The sequence below is a fragment of the Lampetra planeri genome, chromosome 32 (genome assembly GCF_965212315.1).
Source record: "Lampetra planeri chromosome 32, kcLamPlan1.2.h2, whole genome shotgun sequence".
NCBI lineage: Eukaryota > Metazoa > Chordata > Hyperoartia > Petromyzontiformes > Petromyzontidae > Lampetra > Lampetra planeri.
In genome coordinates, this window is record NC_136138.1 from 12,138,209 (window position 1) to 12,158,127 (window position 19,919).

The window sequence follows — 19,919 nt, forward strand, 5'->3', positions numbered from 1 at the left end:
AATTTTAAAATTGTAACTCTTGGGTGTGTCTTTTGCTTTTTACCACGTGTTGGTCGGCATAATGTCCGACGTTTCACTCCACGTGCCGCATGCTTTTTCAGGAACCGAGGTCGGTTACACAGATTGAGCCATGCACGCCGCGGTAACGTAAGATACTTCATGGGAATGCTTATTTATAGGAATACCTGTTCATTTGAATACGTGTTAATGTGAATACGTGTTCATGGGAATACTTGTTCATGGGAATACGTGTTCATGGGAATACTTCTTTACGGGCCGACTCAGAGCCGCCGAAGAGAGGAGTGCCACCAAATTCCACATTTCATCTGGGGAGGACGCCGGCACGCCAGACGAGCCCCATACTTCACCACTCGTGCGGCCAACGGGCGCAGTGTTCCAGGGGTCACATCGCCCGGGATGTGAGGCCACGGCTGTGTGCCGAGGCACAAAGGAAGCCTTTCTTGTCCGAAGCGCCCTCTGCTTGTCCCGATAGTCAACTCTGGAGACGGGGGCATCGTTTGGTCATCCTCGTGTCGCTGTTCTGCGCTGCCTCGTGCCCGGGCGACGGGAAACTTCATCCCGATGCTCGCGACTGCTGCCTCGCTTTGTCCTCTCTCTCTCAAACGATTACAAACACCCCCCCCCCACTCCTAAACGCAGTCCCCATTTTGGGTCTTCTAAATACATGAAGGCAGGCCGTTGAATTTGTATTCCGTTTACACATCAGAGTCCAACATCAATGTGGTTTAATATCTGAAATATTGGGAATTACTGAACCTCCATCATACGGTCCTGTCTGTACCAGCGTTGGAAAGTCCACAGTCCTATGGCAGGGATCAGGTTTTCCACACGACAGGTGCATCTTAGCTATCCAGAAGTACTGACGACGACGACTGTATGGATGATGATCATAATGATGTCATCCAGGATGTGAACCCATGGTCTATCAACAATAATAATACATATTTACAGTCCTTTGTCAACCCATTTCTGGATAAAGGTCTCCCCACGCCGCGTCAGTCAAGGGGGTTGTGTTACCATACTTCACCGCGCTAGTCCGTGCGGGATGGTCAAGGGGTTCATACGTCACTGGACAGTGATGTTAGCCGTGGCTGGCGACCGAACTGAGGCCGCTGGGTGGTTCATCGTCCAGTGCGCTGACCGCACCGCCACGATCACCCCCGCGATGCGCCCCATCTCAGAAGCTAAGCGGGTTAGAACCTGCTGGTGCATGTCACGTCTTTGGAGGCTACCTCCATAGCTATGCTCCCCTCCTTCATCAACCCGCGCAGACCAGCGTGGTGAAGTATGGTGAACTCTCCCCCCCCCCCGGCACGATCCACACAGCATGGGGAGGCCCTCATCCAGCAGTGGACTGGCAAAGGGCTCTCTATACACGGGCGGTACGTGCACTGTATGTGTATCATGGTGAACTTCTTTCGCACCGTACGTAGTCAACCGTGCTTTTGTGTCCTCTCTTAGGCAGAGCTCCGCAGTGAACATCAGCCGTGTGACGTCTCAGCCTCCCTCGCGACCCTGCAGGAGGAGGAGGAGGGTGAGTGATGCTCATGACCCCTTCTTCACGAGTCGCAGTCATCATTATTGTGTTTGACTGCCACATCGCTCCGCCAGTTTGCGCCGACACAACCCCTTGGCCAGGGTGCGTTGGGGGCGATCGGCGGCGTTTGCGTGGCCGGGCAGTCTCTGCGTGGCCGGGCAGTCTCTGCCTGGACTCGTGACGACGTCGGCGTCGATCCACGCAGCCCCCTTCACAGCTCATCTTGCACTCTGGTGTCCATCGATCTTCAGCATCCGCACTCTGCACGGTGCAGCAGACGAACTAAGGTTGCCATGGACGCGGTCCTCTCTCGGCAGCGTGCACTGCTGTATGAGGACCCAACGAACATTTGCAGCAATTGTGAGAATTAAGATTACAATTGTAGTCACAGTCGTTGTCCATTACAGAAATAATAATCATTTACAGATGTTGGTCAATCCACTTTTGGGTGAAGGCCTTCCCTCACCGTGTCGTTCATGGAGGTTGTTTGGCCATACTTCACCATGCTGTTCAGTGCGAGGTGATGAAGGGGGGCACCCGGAACCAGTCGAGATGGCACTCGCCGCTGATGTTAGCCGTGACCGGGAATCGGACTCAGGCGACCGTCTTTATTTATATCGCATCGCACTAATCACACCGCGCCACAGCTGCCCCGACATAATGACATGCACTGCATTTGGCTGTCATCGTCTAGTACGTGGACTGGTGGACGATACAATTATGCATGACAACACCATACTAAAGACAAGACCATGTTTGGTCTACGCAGTGCCGGATTATCCTAGAAGCAAAAGTAGCTATCACTCAGCCACTCCGTGCCGAGTGATACATCACTCGGCACGGAGTGGCTGAGTGATGCAACTTGTTGATGTAGTTTGTTCCCAAGAGGAATGGATTCTGCTCTTGGTCACCGCGTTCGTCCTGGTTTTGGGGGGGGCAGAGCTTTGTGACGTCACATTTGAGGGGGGGTCTGACTTTTTGTGACGCCGTGTGACGAGGGGGGGTGGTCAAAAATCGTCCAAAATCGCGTGACGTCATTTATTGACGCCCCTTATGTGTGCTTAGCGTGTGCGCGCTGTGTAGTGCTGTGTGTGTGCTGTGTAGTGCTGTGTGTGTGCTGTGTAGTGCTGTGTGTGTGTGCTGTATGTGCTGTGTGTGTGTGTGCTGTGTGTGTACTGTGTGTGTGCTGTGTGTACTCCGTGTAGAGACATGTTTGTGTGCTTAATATACAAATCTGTGCACGATATTGACACGAGAGTGTGGACACTCTCTGTTTGTTTCGTGTCGCCTAGCGACGGGAACCTCGAGGGAGGGGGAGGGGTGCTGGCGACCTCAGGAGGGGGGGCACAGGATGTTGTTGGGGGGAGAGGGGCGGGGTGGGGGGAGAGGGGCGGGGGGAGAGGGGCGGGGTGGGGGAGAGGGGCGGGGTGGGGGAGAGGGGCGGGGGGAGAGGGGCGGGGTGGGGGGGAGAGGGGCGGGGTGGGGGGGAGAGGGGCGGGGTGGGGGGGAGAGGGGCGGGGTGGGGGGGAGAGGGGCGGGGTGGGGGGGAGAGGGGCGGGGTGGGGGGGGAGAGGGGCGGGGTGGGGGGAGAGGGGTGGGGGGAGAGGGGCGGGGTGGGGGGGGAGAGGGGCGGGGTGGGGGGGAGAGGGGCGGGGGGAAAGGGGCGGGGTGGGGGAGAGAGGGGCGGGGTGGGGGGGAGAGGGGCGGGGTGGGGGGGAGAGGGGCGGGGTGGGGGGGAGAGGGGCGGGGTGGGGGGGGAGAGGGGCGGGGTGGGGGGGAGAGGGGCGGGGTGGGGGGGAGAGGGGCGGGGTGGGGGGGAGAGGGGCGGGGTGGGGGGGAGAGGGGCGGGGTGGGGGGGAGAGGGGCGGGGTGGGGGGGAGAGGGGCGGGGTGGGGGGGGAGAGGGGCGGGGTGGGGGGGAGAGGGGCGGGGTGGGGGGGAGAGGGGCGGGGTGGGGGGGAGAGGGGCGGGGTGGGGGGGAGAGGGGCGGGGTGGGGGGGAGAGGGGCGGGGTGGGGGGGAGAGGGGCGGGGTGGGGGGGAGAGGGGCGGGGTGGGGGGGAGAGGGGCGGGGTGGGGGGGAGAGGGGCGGGGTGGGGGGGAGAGGGGCGGGGTGGGGGGGGAGAGGGGCGGGGTGGGGGGGGAGAGGGGCGGGGTGGGGGGGGAGAGGGGCGGGGTGGGGGGGAGAGGGGCGGGGTGGGGGGGAGAGGGGCGGGGTGGGGGGGAGAGGGGCGGGGTGGGGGGGGAGAGGGGCGGGGTGGGGGGGAGAGGGGCGGGGTGGGGGGGAGAGGGGCGGGGGTGGGGGGGAGAGGGGCGGGGTGGGGGGGGAGAGGGGCGGGGTGGGGGGGGAGAGGGGCGGGGTGGGGGCAGCCCCCGGCGAGAGCGCGCAGCGGCCGTGGTGAGTGGGGAGGGAGGGGAGGCTGCCTGGGGAACGCTCGCGCCTGCCCTGACGAGGAAGAGACCCCCCCTCCTTCCCTCCCCCTCCTTCCCCCTCCTCCTTCCCCCTCCTCCTCCTCCCACCCCCTCCTCCCCCCCTCGCCCCCCCCTCGTCTGTGCATCATCGGTGGGGGACGCGTGGGCAGGCGATGTCCGCGCAGGAACAACCACTGACAAAGATCCCCCGTGCAGCCTTTGACGGACTGTCGGGGCAAGTGCTGTTAGCGAGGAGCACCTGTGAAGGCCGACACGGCACACGAGGGGCTGGGTGGCCAGGACCACGCCCGGCCGCCTTTGTCTCCCGAGTGGCGATGTTTACGACACCGCACCAAGTGTTGAAGGCTGAGTCGACCTAGTGGAGGACCAGGACCGGTTCAGATAATGATCTGAGCACACGGGGACGGACACCCATCGCGGAGCGGGGCGAGTCGGTGTCTGTGCGGGCGAGTGGCCCCCACCCCCCAACTCGCGTACAAGGCGGAGACGACGCCTCGGGGGGGGCAGCTCCTCGAGCCCTCGGGCAGCCCGAGGGCGGTGAGGGCAGAAGGGCGGGGCGGGCAGCCCGAGGGCAGGGCGGGCGGGGCGGGGCAGGGGGCCTCCCAGCGCTGCTCCGTGAGAGCGAGAGGCGTAGGTGGGGAGAGCGCAGAGAGAGAGACAGACAGGGGTGGAGGCTGCACACAGAGAGAGAGAGAGGGGGGTTAGAAGCTGCACACAGAGGGGGGTGTGGGGGCTGCACACAGAGGGGGGGGGGGTGCTGCGCACGCGTGTTCCGAGTCCTCGCCGTGCCGGTATTTCATTAACACCACCATCACCACCGTCATTTCGTGCACATTTACGTGATGTATCGTTGAGTCATGAATTGCAGTTAAGAATTAAATTTGTAAGCGAATGCATTACTATGTTACTGTTTTGTGTCAACTGCAGATGTTTGTGTGTATGTGTGTAATAGGCACTTGCCACAAAACTATGTTAAGGCAATACGGGGAAGCTTTGTCTTTGTGTTATTGTGTGTGTGCCTTTGTCATACGTCATACTATTGTTTTAATACGGGATGTAAATTCTCAACAATCCCCGCGGTATCTTGCGTAGCGACAGTGACCTCCTTGTGTTGAGCGCGCTGCGTGTCGAGCGCGCTGCGTGTCCGTGAATCTTGTAAGCGCGTAACTCATCAGGCATGCACACTGTGACAGCCATGCAAGTGCGTTCGTGATGCCAGTGTAATGATTGGCAGCAATTGCCCTGTTGTGTAATCCAGCACTTGCAGTGATTACACAAAATCATTATCCCTGGATCTTTGACTGCTTTAGATGTTGAACTTCTTTCGCACCGTACGTAGCCAGCCGTGCTGAATGGAGGTGCGCAATGTCTAATGGTCTTGCGTGTGTGTCTCTCTCTCTCTCACACACAACACGTAACCATTCATCACCAGCGTCAAACCCATCCCACACGTGACACGAAACTGGCCTTGTAATGATAGCAAAGTGGGCACGGATATCCTCTGACCGGAGCAGGGGGCATTTAACTATTCACGAGCCCAGTTTGTGAAGAGCTTTAGCAGCTAAGCACCTCTCTGTGTGTGTTATTGAGAGCGTGCTGAGTTACAAACCTGGCCACCTGGATCTGGGCCTCCCCTAGGTCTACTCAGCCTTAAACGAGTACCTGGTGCGATGTGTAAACACCTCCACTGGGGACACAAAGGCGGCCGGGCGTGGTGTTGGCCACCCACCCCTTCGTGTCCCTTGTCTGCTAAGGCTATGCGGAGGGATCTTTGTACGTGCGCGTGTGTGTGTGCTTCGTGTTTCTGCTCAAGTGAGTGTTAACTATATTAATTGGTCTGGCAGGCGTTCTTGACGTATTGTGTTGAGTATCCACGTATCGGTAGACTCCGTGCATGCCCACTCCATGCCTAATAGGTAACGTATTCTGTCAGAAAACTGGCATTCGGTTGCTGATGCTCGTGTGAGCACGAGGTTGCACCCACCACACACACCACGCACACACACCACACACACTACACACACCACGCACACACACCACACACACCACCCACACACACCACACACACCACACACGCACCACATACACACACCACGCACACACACCACATACACACATACACACATACACCACGCACACACCTCGCACACACCTCGCACATACCACACGCACACACCACATACACACACCACTCGCACACACACCACTCGCACACACACCCCTCGCACGCACACACCACGCACACACCACGCACACACCACGCACACACACCACACTCGCACCACTCACATCTCACACCACTCACACATCTCACACCACTCACACACACCACACATACACATGTTCGTATACATAGAGCCTGCATGCACTTTTGGGGCAAGTTCTTCAAGCGAGCCCCTATGAAGGCCGGCACTGTGGCACACGAGGGGGTGGGTGGCCAGCACCACGCCCGGCCGCCTTTGTCTCCCCAGCGATGACTCTTGCACACCGCACCAGGCACTCATTTAAGGCCGAGTTGACTTGGGGTAATCCGGAACCAGTCGACACACTCGTCACCGATGTTCGGTGTGAGTGGGAATCGAACTGGGGTCGCCGGGTTCGTAGCCGCCGTGCGCTAACCACTGCACCACCGCTCCCCGTGTGTAAGCTAAACAGACACTTTATGACAGCTTGTAAAGCAGCAGCAGGCGATATAGTTTATGGATGCCGTGTGTTTGTCCAACACTGCAACAACACGAGCTACCGGATGAGTCGGTATCGCTCCAATTGAGCATCAGCCCCCACGCCCATGGACGTGTCCGTGTCTGCCTTTTACCAGCCGCTTGCACTTTCAGCGATTTAACGAATTGTCATAATTATCTTATCGTCACTTCCTCCTCGACATCAGCCTCAGGGCCATTGCCTTCATTTAAGCTGCGGTGTCGGTTTCACGTTCACCGGTGGGGGGGGGGAATAGAAAGTGCTGCACTGCAAGACCCGACGGTGATTGTCACTGGAGTTCTCAGTGGTTAGCGCGGCGCGCTGAGAATGTCCAAAATCACGAGCAAACACAAGACCCAGGCTCGATTTAACACAGTACATACAATTCGTGATCTGATCCCATCTGTGAAGGATATAATCCCTGACATGCAATACCGCGGCGTCTACAAACTAAGCTGTGTCTGTGGCAGTAGCTACATTGGGGAAACTAAGCGACATGTCTCGGACCGTGCTCGTGAACACAAGGCGGATCTGAAACACGGTAGGACCAATACCTCGGCCGTGGCTGATCATTGTTTTCATACAGCTGGCTCACACGAAATTGATTTCTCAAAGACGAAGGTGCTTTGTAAGCCCACTGGCTATCAACAAACATTCGTTCATGAAGCCATCCACATATACCGAGAGGATGGGGACAAACTCAGCAATCATTGGAAGTACGTCATCAACCAGTTTAAGTCATAACTGGCTGTGAGGTTTCCATCTTGTCACTTTCCGATGTTAGTTTTATTTTTACTAAAGATGGGACAAGCAATTCCATGTCTTGCCGTGTCGCCCCCTGCATTGGGCGTACCAAAAAATTGTTAAGTTCTCCAGGACTCGTAAGATCTTTAACCAACTCTTCAGCCGTGGCGACTGCTCTCCGATTCTACATGAACATGTTAATGTCTCACATGAACATGTTAATGTCTCACATGAACATGTTAATGTCTCACATTAACATAACCACCTCCGCTCACTAGCCCCGCCCACTTCGTTCTGACACTTGGGCTAAACACATTTTAAACCTTTAAAAGTAGCTTTCCCGCTTTTTCCTCCTGATGACGATCGCTTGTGTTGCGATCGAAATGTCGAAGTTTTTGTTTATTTATTATTTTGAACCTATCTCCGTGACTTTACCGAAAGACCCAAAGAATACAGTAATACACACACACACGGTAGCTCGCATCAGCTGGTCTGCAGCTGTGGACACGGTGATACAGCCACTCTCTCTCAACGTGAAGTCGCTCACGTGGGTGGTGATACGAGGGTTGGTAGAAGGTAACCGGCAAACCGGTAACCGTTTTCACACTCCACGATTTACCGGTTCCGAGAGCCAGGAAGCGGTGACCGTGTCTGGAGGGAGGCGCGTGACGCGCGCACTGCGGGCTGAGGAGTCGCCGCGTGGGGCGTTTGCTCTCGTGCCTCGGTGGGAAACGTGCGCGAGCTGTTACGGTTATTGTGCCATTAAGAAGGAGCATTGCCCGAAACGTCACCCAGTACAGATGTTTCCTTAGAAGGCCATATTGAGTTGTGTTGTTGTAGTTGTTCTGGTTATTGCGAAGCACTGCCACGTGTGCTGCAAACCGGTAACCGCTGTTGTCTTTACCGTTTTTTTTGTCTGGGGTGGGGGAAGAAAGGAAGCTCGCTCGCTGCCAGCGGCGACGACGATGGGGCTCTCTGTTCTGGTGCACGTCTACAAGACAGACATCTCTCTCTCTCTGTCTTTCTCTCTCTCTCTCGGTCTCGGAATACCGCGGTCGTCGAGACAACCGGAGCGACTTCCACTTGACGCTGGCGTCGTCGAACAATGTCGCTCTGTGTCCAGCAGCGCGCTTCGACTGCACGCTCACGCAGGATGTCGACGTTCGCTCGCCATGTCACACGTTTGTGTGTGTGTATGTACTTGACTTGGTAGCAGTGCTTATCCAGAAAAACAACAACCGTATCAGCTTTCAGTAGGATGATCCTGTATTAGGATATTTGGCCAATCCCATTTTTGTGTGTGTGCAGTGTTGGGAGGCAAACCACAGTGCCTGGTGGTACCCGCAGATACCAAAGTCGTGGGTATGCCCAGCTATGTGTCAGCATCGGTCCTCATAGGTCAGTAGCCGACTTTGTGTCCCGTCTGCTAGAGGCCACATCTTGTGAGTCAATGAACTGTGGATAATCTACCGATCCCACCCCCAAAGTGCTGGATTTTATTTACGCACATCCAAACATTAAAGTATATAATTATACTTTGGAATTACCCTAGATTACAGTTATTACAATAAAACGTAAGAAATATAATTGACTAAGGAAGAAAATGCATTAATGTACATTTTCAGTTTGATGTTATGTCCCCGGGGTCTACATTTCGCAAACACAGAGCGAGTTGATGGCACGTGGTGGTGTTGTGGCACGTGGTGGTGTTGTGGCACGCGTGTGGAGGCCGATGTGGTGTGATGGTTCGGTTTAGAAGCCTTCCCTATGGCATGACGGCACAGCGGAGGACTTCGCGTGAATGTGTTTCTCTCTTTATCAGAGTAAGACTATTTATTTATACTGGCAGACGTTGTGAAACAATCGCGCGCTTGCACTTTCGGCCGGGATGAATGCGTGACCCGTGGCTTCGTATCAAACCCTGCGCACACAGCTGGCGTCAACGTTGCGTGGAGCTCGAGACAAACATCGACTCGCAACACATTGCCTTTTGTTACACTACTTTAACAAAATACCAAGCCTCCCAGAGCAATGGGGTGGCACTCATCTCTGTTGGTTGCTCTGAGCCAGCGATGGAAATTCCACATTTACACGGCAGGAGCGAGTGTCACATAGGAAAATTTTTATTTACAGAAAAGTGTGACTCACTTTGTACTTGGAAATCAAGGTCAAAGTCACGAGCTTGGAGGTGGCTGGATAGCTTAGAGGTCGTCACAGCCGTGAGCCAGAACTATTGGAATCCTGGGTTTGAATCCAGGCAGATGCCCATCATTACATCCGGTTTCCAGTGCAGTAAGCTGCTGGTCTCAGCCCAGTCACCAATGACTTTACAAAACAATCCTGGATAAATCATTGGCATTACACAAAAATTTGTTTTTCATTTTCTCAATTGCATCTCTTAAAAAAATGTAATATTATTGTTTAAGTGTAATGAGAAAACACACCAATCTCATAGCAAAGTGTGAGTGAAAGTGTGCCCCGTACTGTTCAGAGATAAAACGGCGACTTGAAGGGTTTTCCAGAAGAGGTTGCGTGAACAATCTCTTGCACAGCCGCTGCAAGACACGTGGGGTACCCACCGCTGTGAGAGGTCTACAGTTTGGGTCTCCGTCTCGTGATGTTGACGCCAATAGCCCACCGAGAATAAACTGGGAAAGAAGACCTAAAAAATATATTTAAAAAATTATGAACTTGTCTGCAAGGCAGTTTAAAGCTGTTGCCAAGTTTACACTTCAGTCTTAAACCACCCACACCTGCAGTGTAATTAGAGACCCACCGCAGTCGGTTGTCATCGCACAGCCACACGGAACGGGCGAGGCCTGTGCCGAGCGAGTGTGGGCATGAGCCCAGCCAGGGGTGGCTTCTGCCTCCCGTTTGTGGAGACGGTGCAATCTCTCTCGGGTGTCCAGCTTCTCGCATTTCTTTGTTGAACTTCTTTCACGTCGCACGTAGCCAACCGTGCTAATCGGAAGTGCGGGGGAAAGAAAACAAGCGAAACACTAAAAGCAGTTCTACATAAATGAGTTTTCAATCTAGATGGTGATTTACAAGTGCAAAGCTCCAGTGGCTTCCTCGTATTGGAAGGAAGAGCGTTCCAGACGGTCGCAGAGAAGCACCTGAAAGCGGCGACCGTCTTTGTGCACCGTGGTCGCGTAGAACCCGACGCTCGCGGGAACTCGTGCCAAGCCGGACGAGTGAGCGGGGAGCTCGGAGATCGCGAACCTCCCGACCAGCGGCCCCCGGGCTGGGCGGACGTGCCGGGAGTGACCCTGGGGAGCGGCGAGCGCCAGGAAGGGGAAGCGGAGGAGCGAGGCGACGCGGAGCCGATGGAGGTGGACGCGATGCTGTCCGAGCCGGACTACGGGGACGAAACCCCGGGCCTCATCAAGCCTAAGAAGCTGATTAACCCCGTGAAGGAGTCTCGTCGGCACCAGGACATGCACCGGGAGCTGCTCATGAAGAATAAGCGGTGAGCACCTCCGTGTGACTTTGTTTCCGACTGTGTCCGTGCGTGTCCCCGTGCGTGTGTCCGTGTGTGTGTCCGTGTGTCCCCGCGTGACTATGTGCGTGTGTCTCTGTGTGCGACTGCGTGTCCGTGTAGGGGCCAGGGTCTGCAGCCCAAGCCTGAGCTGCTGCGTGTGCTCGACCAGCGCAAGTGGGAGCAGCGCGTGGGGCGCCAGCGGCACCACCTCCACCATGACGAGGAGCCGGAGCCCAACGCCGCCCTGCAGCAGGAGCTGCTCAAGCGCTTCCAGCGCCTCGAGCAGGTGCCCAGCTCCCCCCACTCCCCCCACTCCTCCCCGCTCCCCCCAGCTCCCGCTCCCCCCACTCCCCCCACTCACCCCACTCTCCCAGTTACCCAGCTCCCCCCACTCCCCCCGCTCCTCCCCGCTCCCCCCAGCTCCCGCTCCCCCCACTCCCCCAGCTCTCCCCGCTTGCTCCTCGTACTCCCCCAGCTCCCCCCGCTCCCCCCACTCACCCCCCTTTCCCAGCTCCCCCGATCCTCCCACTCTCCCCTCTCCTCCCCCTCTCCTCGTTCCCCCCCAGCTCCCGCTCTCCCCACTCTCACCGCCACACTCGAACGCTCGTGCCGGGTCCATGCCCGTCAATCATTGACGTGCTACGTGCTAGGGAATCTGTATATTGTAGATCGTAGCTGTACCCCGGTCAAAGATTTACCAAAGTAAAATGGCGTACAAGGAGCGAGGAGTGGTGGAGCAGGGGTTAACACACTGCGCCATGAACGCAGTGATCGTAGTTCCATTCCCACCGACGGCTGACATCGGTGGCGGGCGATGTCCACCACCAACCCGCACCGACCCCAGTCGAGTGGAATGTGGCCAAACGTCCTCCACGACCAGCACGGCTTGTCCCCCCCCCACCCCCGAGTGCTCCGTCCAGCAGCGGGCTGCAATGTGCTTCTTGCACGATTGAGATGGGCGCAGATCGAGCACTTGGGACGCGGCCCCTTTGCGGGGCTCCGCCTCATTAGTGCTCCGGCTCGATGCTGGGGGAGCGCAAACCACGTCCGTGCTGCCCCAGCCTCGAGCCACCAGGAGTACTCCACAGCTCACATCCTTGAGCCACCAGGAGTACTCCACAGCTCACATCCTCGAGCCACCAGGAGTACTCCACAGCTCACATCCTCGAGCCACCAGGAGTACTCCACAGCTCACATCCTTGAGCCACCAGGAGTACTCCACAGCTCACATCCTCGAGCCACCAGTACTCCACAGCTCACATCCTCGAGCCACCAGGAGTACTCCACAGCTCACATCCTCGAGCCACCAGGAGTACTCCACAGCTCACATCCTCGAGCCACCAGGAGTACTCCACAGCTCACATCCTCGAGCCACCAGGAGTACTCCACAGTTCACATCCTTGAGCCACCAGGAGTACTCCACAGTTCACATCCTCGAGCCACCAGGAGTACTCCACAGTTCACATCCTCGAGCCACCAGGAGTACTCCACAGTTCACATCCTTGAGCCACCAGGAGTACTCCACAGTCCACATCCTCGAGCCACCAGGAGTACTCCACAGTCCACATCCTCGAGCCACCAGGAGTACTCCACAGTCCACATCCTCGAGCCACTAGGAGTACTCCACAGCTCACATCCTCGAGCCACCAGGAGTACTCCACAGCTCACATCCTTGAGCCACCAGGAGTACTCCACAGCTCACATCCTCGAGCCACCAGGAATACTACACAGCTCACATCCTCGAGCCACCAGGAGCACTCCACAGTCTACATCCTCGAGCCACCAGGAGTACTCCACAGTTCACATCCTTGAGCCACCAGGAGTACTCCACAGTCCACATCCTCGAGCCACCAGGAGTACTCCACAGTCCACATCCTCGAGCCACCAGGAGTACTCCACAGTCCACATCCTCGAGCCACTAGGAGTACTCCACAGCTCACATCCTCGAGCCACCAGGAGTACTCCACAGCTCACATCCTTGAGCCACCAGGAGTACTCCACAGCTCACATCCTCGAGCCACCAGGAGTACTCCACAGTTCACATCCTTGAGCCACCAGGAGTACTCCACAGTTCACATCCTCGAGCCACCAGGAGTACTCCACAGTTCACATCCTTGAGCCACCAGGAGTACTCCACAGTCCACATCCTTGAGCCACCAGGAGTACTCCACAGTCCACATCCTCGAGCCACCAGGAGTACTCCACAGTCCACATCCTCGAGCCACCAGGAGTACTCCACAGTCCACATCCTCGAGCCACTAGGAGTACTCCACAGCTCACATCCTCGAGCCACCAGGAGTACTCCACAGCTCACATCCTTGAGCCACCAGGAGTACTCCACAGCTCACATCCTCGAGCCACCAGGAATACTACACAGCTCACATCCTCGAGCCACCAGGAGTACTCCACAGTCTACATCCTCGAGCCACCAGGAGTACTCCACAGTTCACATCCTCGAGCCACCAGGAGTACTCCACAGTTCACATCCTCGAGCCACCAGGAGTACTCCACAGCTCACATCCTCGAGCCACCAGGAGTACTCCACAGTCCACATCCTCGAGCCACTAGGAGTACTCCACAGTCCACATCCTCGAGCCACCAGGAGTACTCCACAGTCCACATCGTCGAGCCACCAGGAGTACTCCACAGCTCACATCCTCGAGCCACCAGGAGTACTCCACAGCTCACATCCTCGAGCCACCAGGAGTACTCCACAGCTCACATTCTCGAGCCACCAGGAGTACTCCACAGTCCACATCCTCGAGCCACCAGGAGTACTCCACAGCTCACATCCTCGAGCCACCAGGAGTACTCCACAGTCCACATCCTTGAGCCACCAGGAGTACTCCACAGTCCACATCCCGGTCGGGGCGAGGGGGTGGGCGGGATTGACTCGGCCATCCATCCCTCCACGGTCGATAGCGAGTACCGCTCAGCGAGATGGATTGCACTGGCCATAGGAATGTGGAATCCACCGCGTGAGCCGTCTGTGAACGCGGAGCACGGTGCGGAGCGTGGTGCGTGGTGCGGAGTGTAGAGTGTGGTGCGGAGCGTGGTGCGTGGTCAACGGAGGGCTTCGTCTCGTTTGTCCCACGGCTGCGCGTGGTGCCGTGCCGTGCCGCAGCTAGACCGCGACCTCGAGTTCCCCGGCCCGGGGGGGGAGCAGCCGGGTGGCGGTTCCGGCGGAGCGACCATCCCCGAGTTCATCCGCGTGCGCGACAACTTGCGCCGCACGCGCATCGTCACCATGGAGACGGAGCAGGGCACGGCATGACGCCCGCGGGGGGCGGGGGGGGGCGCCAGCGTCCACGACGAGGACGACAACTGTGACGACCTCGGGCCTCGGGGCGGCACCGAGAAGGGGAGAACCCTGACGAGCGGAGCTTCCCGTGCCGGAACCCGGCGGGAGTGGACTCGGACATGGCACGGTGAACAGAGCCGATGTTACGCGCATACACACTGCGAGTGTCCTCTACACTGAATGTATATATGCGTGTGTGTGTATGTGTGTGGGTTGTGTGTATGTGTGTGTGTGTATGTGTGTGTGTATGTGTGTGTATGTGTGTGTATGTGTGTTTGTGTCTGCGTGTGAGAGAGAGTGTAGAGTTTCCCATACCTGGGCAGTGTGCTTATGACCGGCTCCAGTTTAACAGCAGAGGTCTCACTCCGAATCAGTCGAGCGGCAATATCTTTTCATCGGTTGCGTAACGCTGTGTGGAAGCTACCTGGTCTGTCGCTCCGCACGAAGCTTCAGGTCTTCTCGGCCACAGTCATTCCCTCCCTTCTCTACGCTTGCGAAACGTGGACCCCCCTAGTGGAGCATCTTCGCCGGTTGGAAACATTTAGGCTGGCCTGCCTACGATCCATCCACGGTCGATAACGAGTACTGCTCGACGAGATGGATTGCACTGGCCATAGGAATGTGGAATCCACCGCGTGAGCCGTGGATGTCAGCCACGGCCCGGAATCTCACTCGGCCCTGGCTGAGCGGTGGGTGATATCCATTGGTGGGATTGAGAACGGTGGCGATTCGTGTTCATTTATTGTAATACATATACAGAGCCGGCCAGGTCACATTCTATGTGACGCTCAGTTGGAAACATGGAAGTTCAAATCCAAATGTGTAAAATGACTTTCATCTCGTCGTCCTTTGTGGTCATTACAATTAGAACCAAATTGCGGGACGTGAATGCTCGTTGTGCTTTGGAGTGACTATGCACGGACATGGGAATGTGGAATTCCTATCACCGGCGCAGGACCATTAATGGTTGTGAGTGCCGCCCACAGCTTGTTTGAATGGTGTGACTGTTGTGAATGTTACAAAATCCGTGTTTTGTCAGCATGTCATTATACACTGTACAGTTTCCACTTTTGTGGAATGTGTTGTATGTCAAGGACTTCAATTAATGTGCACAACTCTCTGTTCACTGTGCACACTCCACGGCTGTCAAGGGAAAGCGCCGATTGTTGAAGTGCAAAAAATTGATATTTTAGCAAGGAAAAATGGGTTTTACATCGGCTTCATATATACACAGAGTATATACAGTGTGTCCATAGAGGTTATCATCTGTTCATAAATCTTTATTGACGGCAGTTGTTACCTTGCTCAGCCAAACGAGCCACACGCACGCGTGGTCGCGTGAGGATGTTCACCGTACCAATCTCGTCCCGCTCGTCCTCCTCGTGGCGTTGGCCTCACATCCACGTGGGAGGGCGGCCCAGGCGCTTGCCGCAACGCTTCTCTGCTGTCACGCGCCGCCGAAGGTCACTCAGCCTCTTGGTAAACACACTGCCGACGGTCAAATGTTCCCTGATTTAAAGTCGGGTCACGGTGACTTGCTGCTCAAATGAGTTGATGCTCCCCTCCAGTTTACAGCCCAGAGGCAGTGGTGGAAATTCCACATTCCTATGGCTGGGGCGTGTATCTCTAGGTCAACCACGTTTGACTTCTCCACAAAGTGGTCGTCGTGTCGTCAGGACGATGGGCTGAGTCGACTCCCAACCAGGGTCTGAACTCTGGTTGCGAGCCACTCGCTCTAACGCTGAGCCACCTGGCTCTAAATCTGAGCCACCTGGCTCAATTCTTTAATAAAGGATGATAGTTTAGTGGACACGCTGTACAATGTACGCATACTGTATGATGATACACGTACTGTATAGAGTTACTCGTAAAAACCATTGCAAAGTGGGCATCATAGAGCAGGAAAGCTATTACAGTGGCCGGCGCATTGCTGACAAGTGCAATGTGCCGGTCATTCATGTGCATCGGAAACATCTGACGACCCCTTGCGAGAATACCGACGTTGTGAACTGCAGAGAAGAAACATCTCAAATGCAAGTGGCGACGTGGGCTGCTACAAAAAAAAACTAAATTGGCCATGGATCCGCAAGACCAGCTAACTTTGAATGCCATACCAAGTGTACGGATTTGAATGTTATTGACCCAAAGAAGATCTCAAGTTTGTGTGTCCAAGATGCTGCCAATGCATGCGGTGAAGAGGTCTGGCGGCAGGATGGGTCCTGATAGATCAGTCGGGTGCGGACTTGAATGCGAGACACTGGGAACGAGAGACGTCGCTGTAAAATCAAAAATATCGCTCGCCCTGCGGTGAGAACGATTCTGTATTAAAGACAAAACGGCCTTATTTAAGACGCCGGACATTTATGCGTGTGCGATGCTATTTAAAGCATTTCTGAAAACCTTTTAAATCCTGGATATGAAGGGAATTTCACTTGGACTACAGTTGCTTCACACTGCCAAGGTTTACGTTTAATCAACCCAGCGGCGATGGTATTACCAATGCCCAGCTGTCTAAGATCTGACCGTTTATTTCGATGCATTGTAGACAATCGATGATTTTTGTTCTCAACCGGGGAGGAATGCTGCTCTGAGGCTGACAATGTTGAGTCTGATGCGAGTGCCCTGCGTGTGGGTGTGGAGACGCTTCGTTTTGACCGCAGATTTGCAGGGCTCTGCCTCGCACAGACCGCCAGTGATGACACAGTCATGATTGGTGGAACAATGACCCCAAAGCTCTCTTACCGCTGGATAAATGTTACATCGAGCGATCAATTCACGGGCAGCTTCTTTCCAAGCCTCGTGTCGAGCCCCCTTTCAACAATCCACGGGAATGTTTTTTCGTATCTGCACTGCTAACCGTGCTGCGTAAATGTTGAATATCGCTAAAATGTTGCACAAGTGTTCATACAAGACGACTTGTTGCTGCCGTTAGGTCGCCGTGCCCACGCTTGGTCTGAACGTAGCAGTGGTCTGAACGTTCGCGCGAACGCGTTTGAGCAAAAGTTGCCGGGTGGCAGCGCTGACCTCGCAGTCTGCGAGTTCAAGTCCCGGTCGGGGATCGGCTGGGCCCTCCGTCCCCTTGTGGGAGGGGGGTCGACGGCGATCGTCCTCGTCATAGGAGTGTGGAATTTCAAAAAACTGGTTTAAGACCATCAGTGGAGGTGATCGCTTCCTTTGCTCGTTGAAGTGTCGACGCAGCTCGGACCTCACGGAAATGTCGGTATCGGTTGTGAAGGAATTCACGGTGTGGTGACGGCTCGTTGACAAGACACCCAGTTCGCAGGCACCGGCGTTTAATGTCTCTCTCTCTCTCTTTCCGTGCGGTGTCCTTTGCCTTAATAGCAGGCGAGGGCAGGCACACGGCCAACGGAATGAAAGGGATTAAGGTTTAAAATTACTCTTGATTTGAGCGATAATGGGTTATTGTTCGTGCGGTTACATCTGTGACGCAAAGGTTGTTGTAATGAAATCATCTTGATGACAGTCATGCAGATGACAAGGGCAAGGCATTGTTCATCCATTTGGAAAAGAGATGAGTCATGTGAATTGGTGATGCTGTAAATAATCGTAAAGATCATAACAGTGACTAACCGCAATGAGGATTATAGATGGCAATTCATATAATGTTAGGAGATGTCTCACAAAGTTAACATTGACTAAACACTGTAGCTTCACCGATTTACAGTTATTAAAGAAGCAGCGAACTCTGGGGAACATGTGGCTGAACACGTCAGTGTTAACTGGTTGATATAAAACACTGTACCTATCATACTGTAAATCTGACAAAGCTTTCGTGACTGCAGGAATTCATATTCTTTGGGTCTTTCGGTAAAGTCACGTAGATAGGTTCCAACTTATCAGTTCAAACTATCTACGTGACTTTACCGAAAGACCCAAAGAATATCACTGTACATTTATACACCATTTGCAAAAACACAATTTGGTATATTAGAACTCGTATTTAAGTAACCGGTGTGAAGATGTATTTTTCTATCATTAAGATTGTATTCGTTTATAGCAGGAGTCGTGTTGTGCTGCACTTGGTTGAGAGCAGTGGTTCTTGGCCTGGGGTGCGAGATGCCCTTTCTGGGGGTGCGAAACGTGGACAGAAACACAAATTAAGCACGGGCTCGTAAGTAAAACTACTTTGTTTCATCAAACCCTGTGAATGTATTAACTTGGCACATGGTCTGACGATTGAGACCCCCAAGGGGTGCAAGGCTGCAGTCAAGGGTAGAAGAACCACTGGTTTAGACGTCTCATGCCACGGTGACCAGCGGCCCACTCTGGAGCGATAATCCAGTGCTCTCCTCTCATTGTTGAATATCCCAGAGCATATCTGTAATATTTAAACGATTTGTATCTGGAAGCTACAAATAAATATCACATACATTCTAACTCCTGTGTTCACATTGTGAAATAGGGCACGAAAAATTATCACGTTTCTGCATTAGTGAACTTATTCTTTCAATAATTGTATACATTTTCTGTGAACCAATTGAGGCTTTTTTTGCTTAATACTGTCACTGAAAGAGGAATCTCAACTTTCTGGCCAACCAGCCTTCATGAAGCATAGCTAAAATAACGTAAGCCTGCAGTTTAATAATGTCATTTGTTCAACTTTTATGAAGACCACTTTGATCAAATGTAAATGTATTTAACCGGTTACCGTAGAGTTCACCTCTCATCAATAGCCCATTCTCTTCCTCGTCCCTCCCCCGTAGCCCTTTGACCCCTAAGTGCCCTTTATCATGGTCACTCACTCCTCAACCCTTGTAGCACCCACCCACCCTCTACAACATTCTGTTCTGTCACCGGGTGTTAACCTTGAGCGAAGGGGCTCTATAAATGTAAACGAAGACAAGCTTTTACTGAGGGAAAGGTTGTCCTGCCTATGCTGCCATGTTACAGGAAGCCTGTGCTTGTCTGGTGCAAGTCCACCCATTGCCCTGGTGGAGACTCGCGAGTTAACTGGTGGAGGCTCACGGGTTAACTGGTGGAGGCTCACGGGTTAACTGGTGGAGGCTCACGGGTTAACTGGTGGAGGCTCACGGGTTAACTGGTGGAGGCTCACGGGTTAACTGGTGGAGGCTCACGGGTTAACTGGTGGAGGCTCACGGGTTAACTGGTGGAGGCTCACGGGTTAACTGGTGGAGGCTCACGGGTTAACTGGTGGAGGCTCACGGGTTAACTGGTGGAGGCTCACGGGTTAACTGGTGGAGGCTCGCGGGTTAACTGGTGGAGACATTGAGGTTTAAGCGAAGGCTGCCAACAACGGAGCGAAGGTCGGATCGCAGTGTCCTGGTTACAAGACTATGGTTGACTTCACGTAAATTGAAATCCAGTTACGCAATCTTGTTTGCGGTTTAATGTTTCCCTGAATGTACCTTTATTGGTGTTTTTAACAAAATGCAGTAAATAAATTTCACTGTGGCTTAAGTGTCGTTTGCTCTGCAAGGTCACGTGGCGATCGCGTTACCGATTTGAGAAATTTGAGTGCGTCGACAGACCAGTTCCAGTAACTCTAAATTAAAGAAACTTAATTAAAACGATTTCTGGAAACTATTGACACTGACAAAGAAAATGGAACTTACATCATGCAAGTATGAATTTCAGGAGGAACAAATTGGCCAGGTAACACAATGTCGAGTAATCCCATTCACTTTAAAGGAGGGTGGTGGGGGCCTTCGACAGAGCACTGCTGC

At 54.6% G+C, this 19,919-nt stretch overlaps 1 protein-coding gene across 1 annotated transcript; it reads left to right on the forward strand.

Annotated features, from left to right (window-relative positions):
• The first annotated feature begins 4,757 nt into the window (after positions 1-4,757).
• On the forward strand, positions 4,758-19,653 carry LOC144729485 (protein FAM107B-like). Its single transcript, XM_078609816.1, has 4 exons — positions 4,758-4,779; positions 10,589-10,901; positions 11,034-11,199; positions 14,038-19,653. Exons 2-4 carry the CDS (start codon positions 10,759-10,761, stop codon positions 14,185-14,187), a joined length of 459 nt encoding a protein of 152 aa, XP_078465942.1. The 5' UTR covers positions 4,758-4,779; positions 10,589-10,758; the 3' UTR covers positions 14,188-19,653.
• The last annotated feature ends 266 nt before the right edge of the window (positions 19,654-19,919 follow it).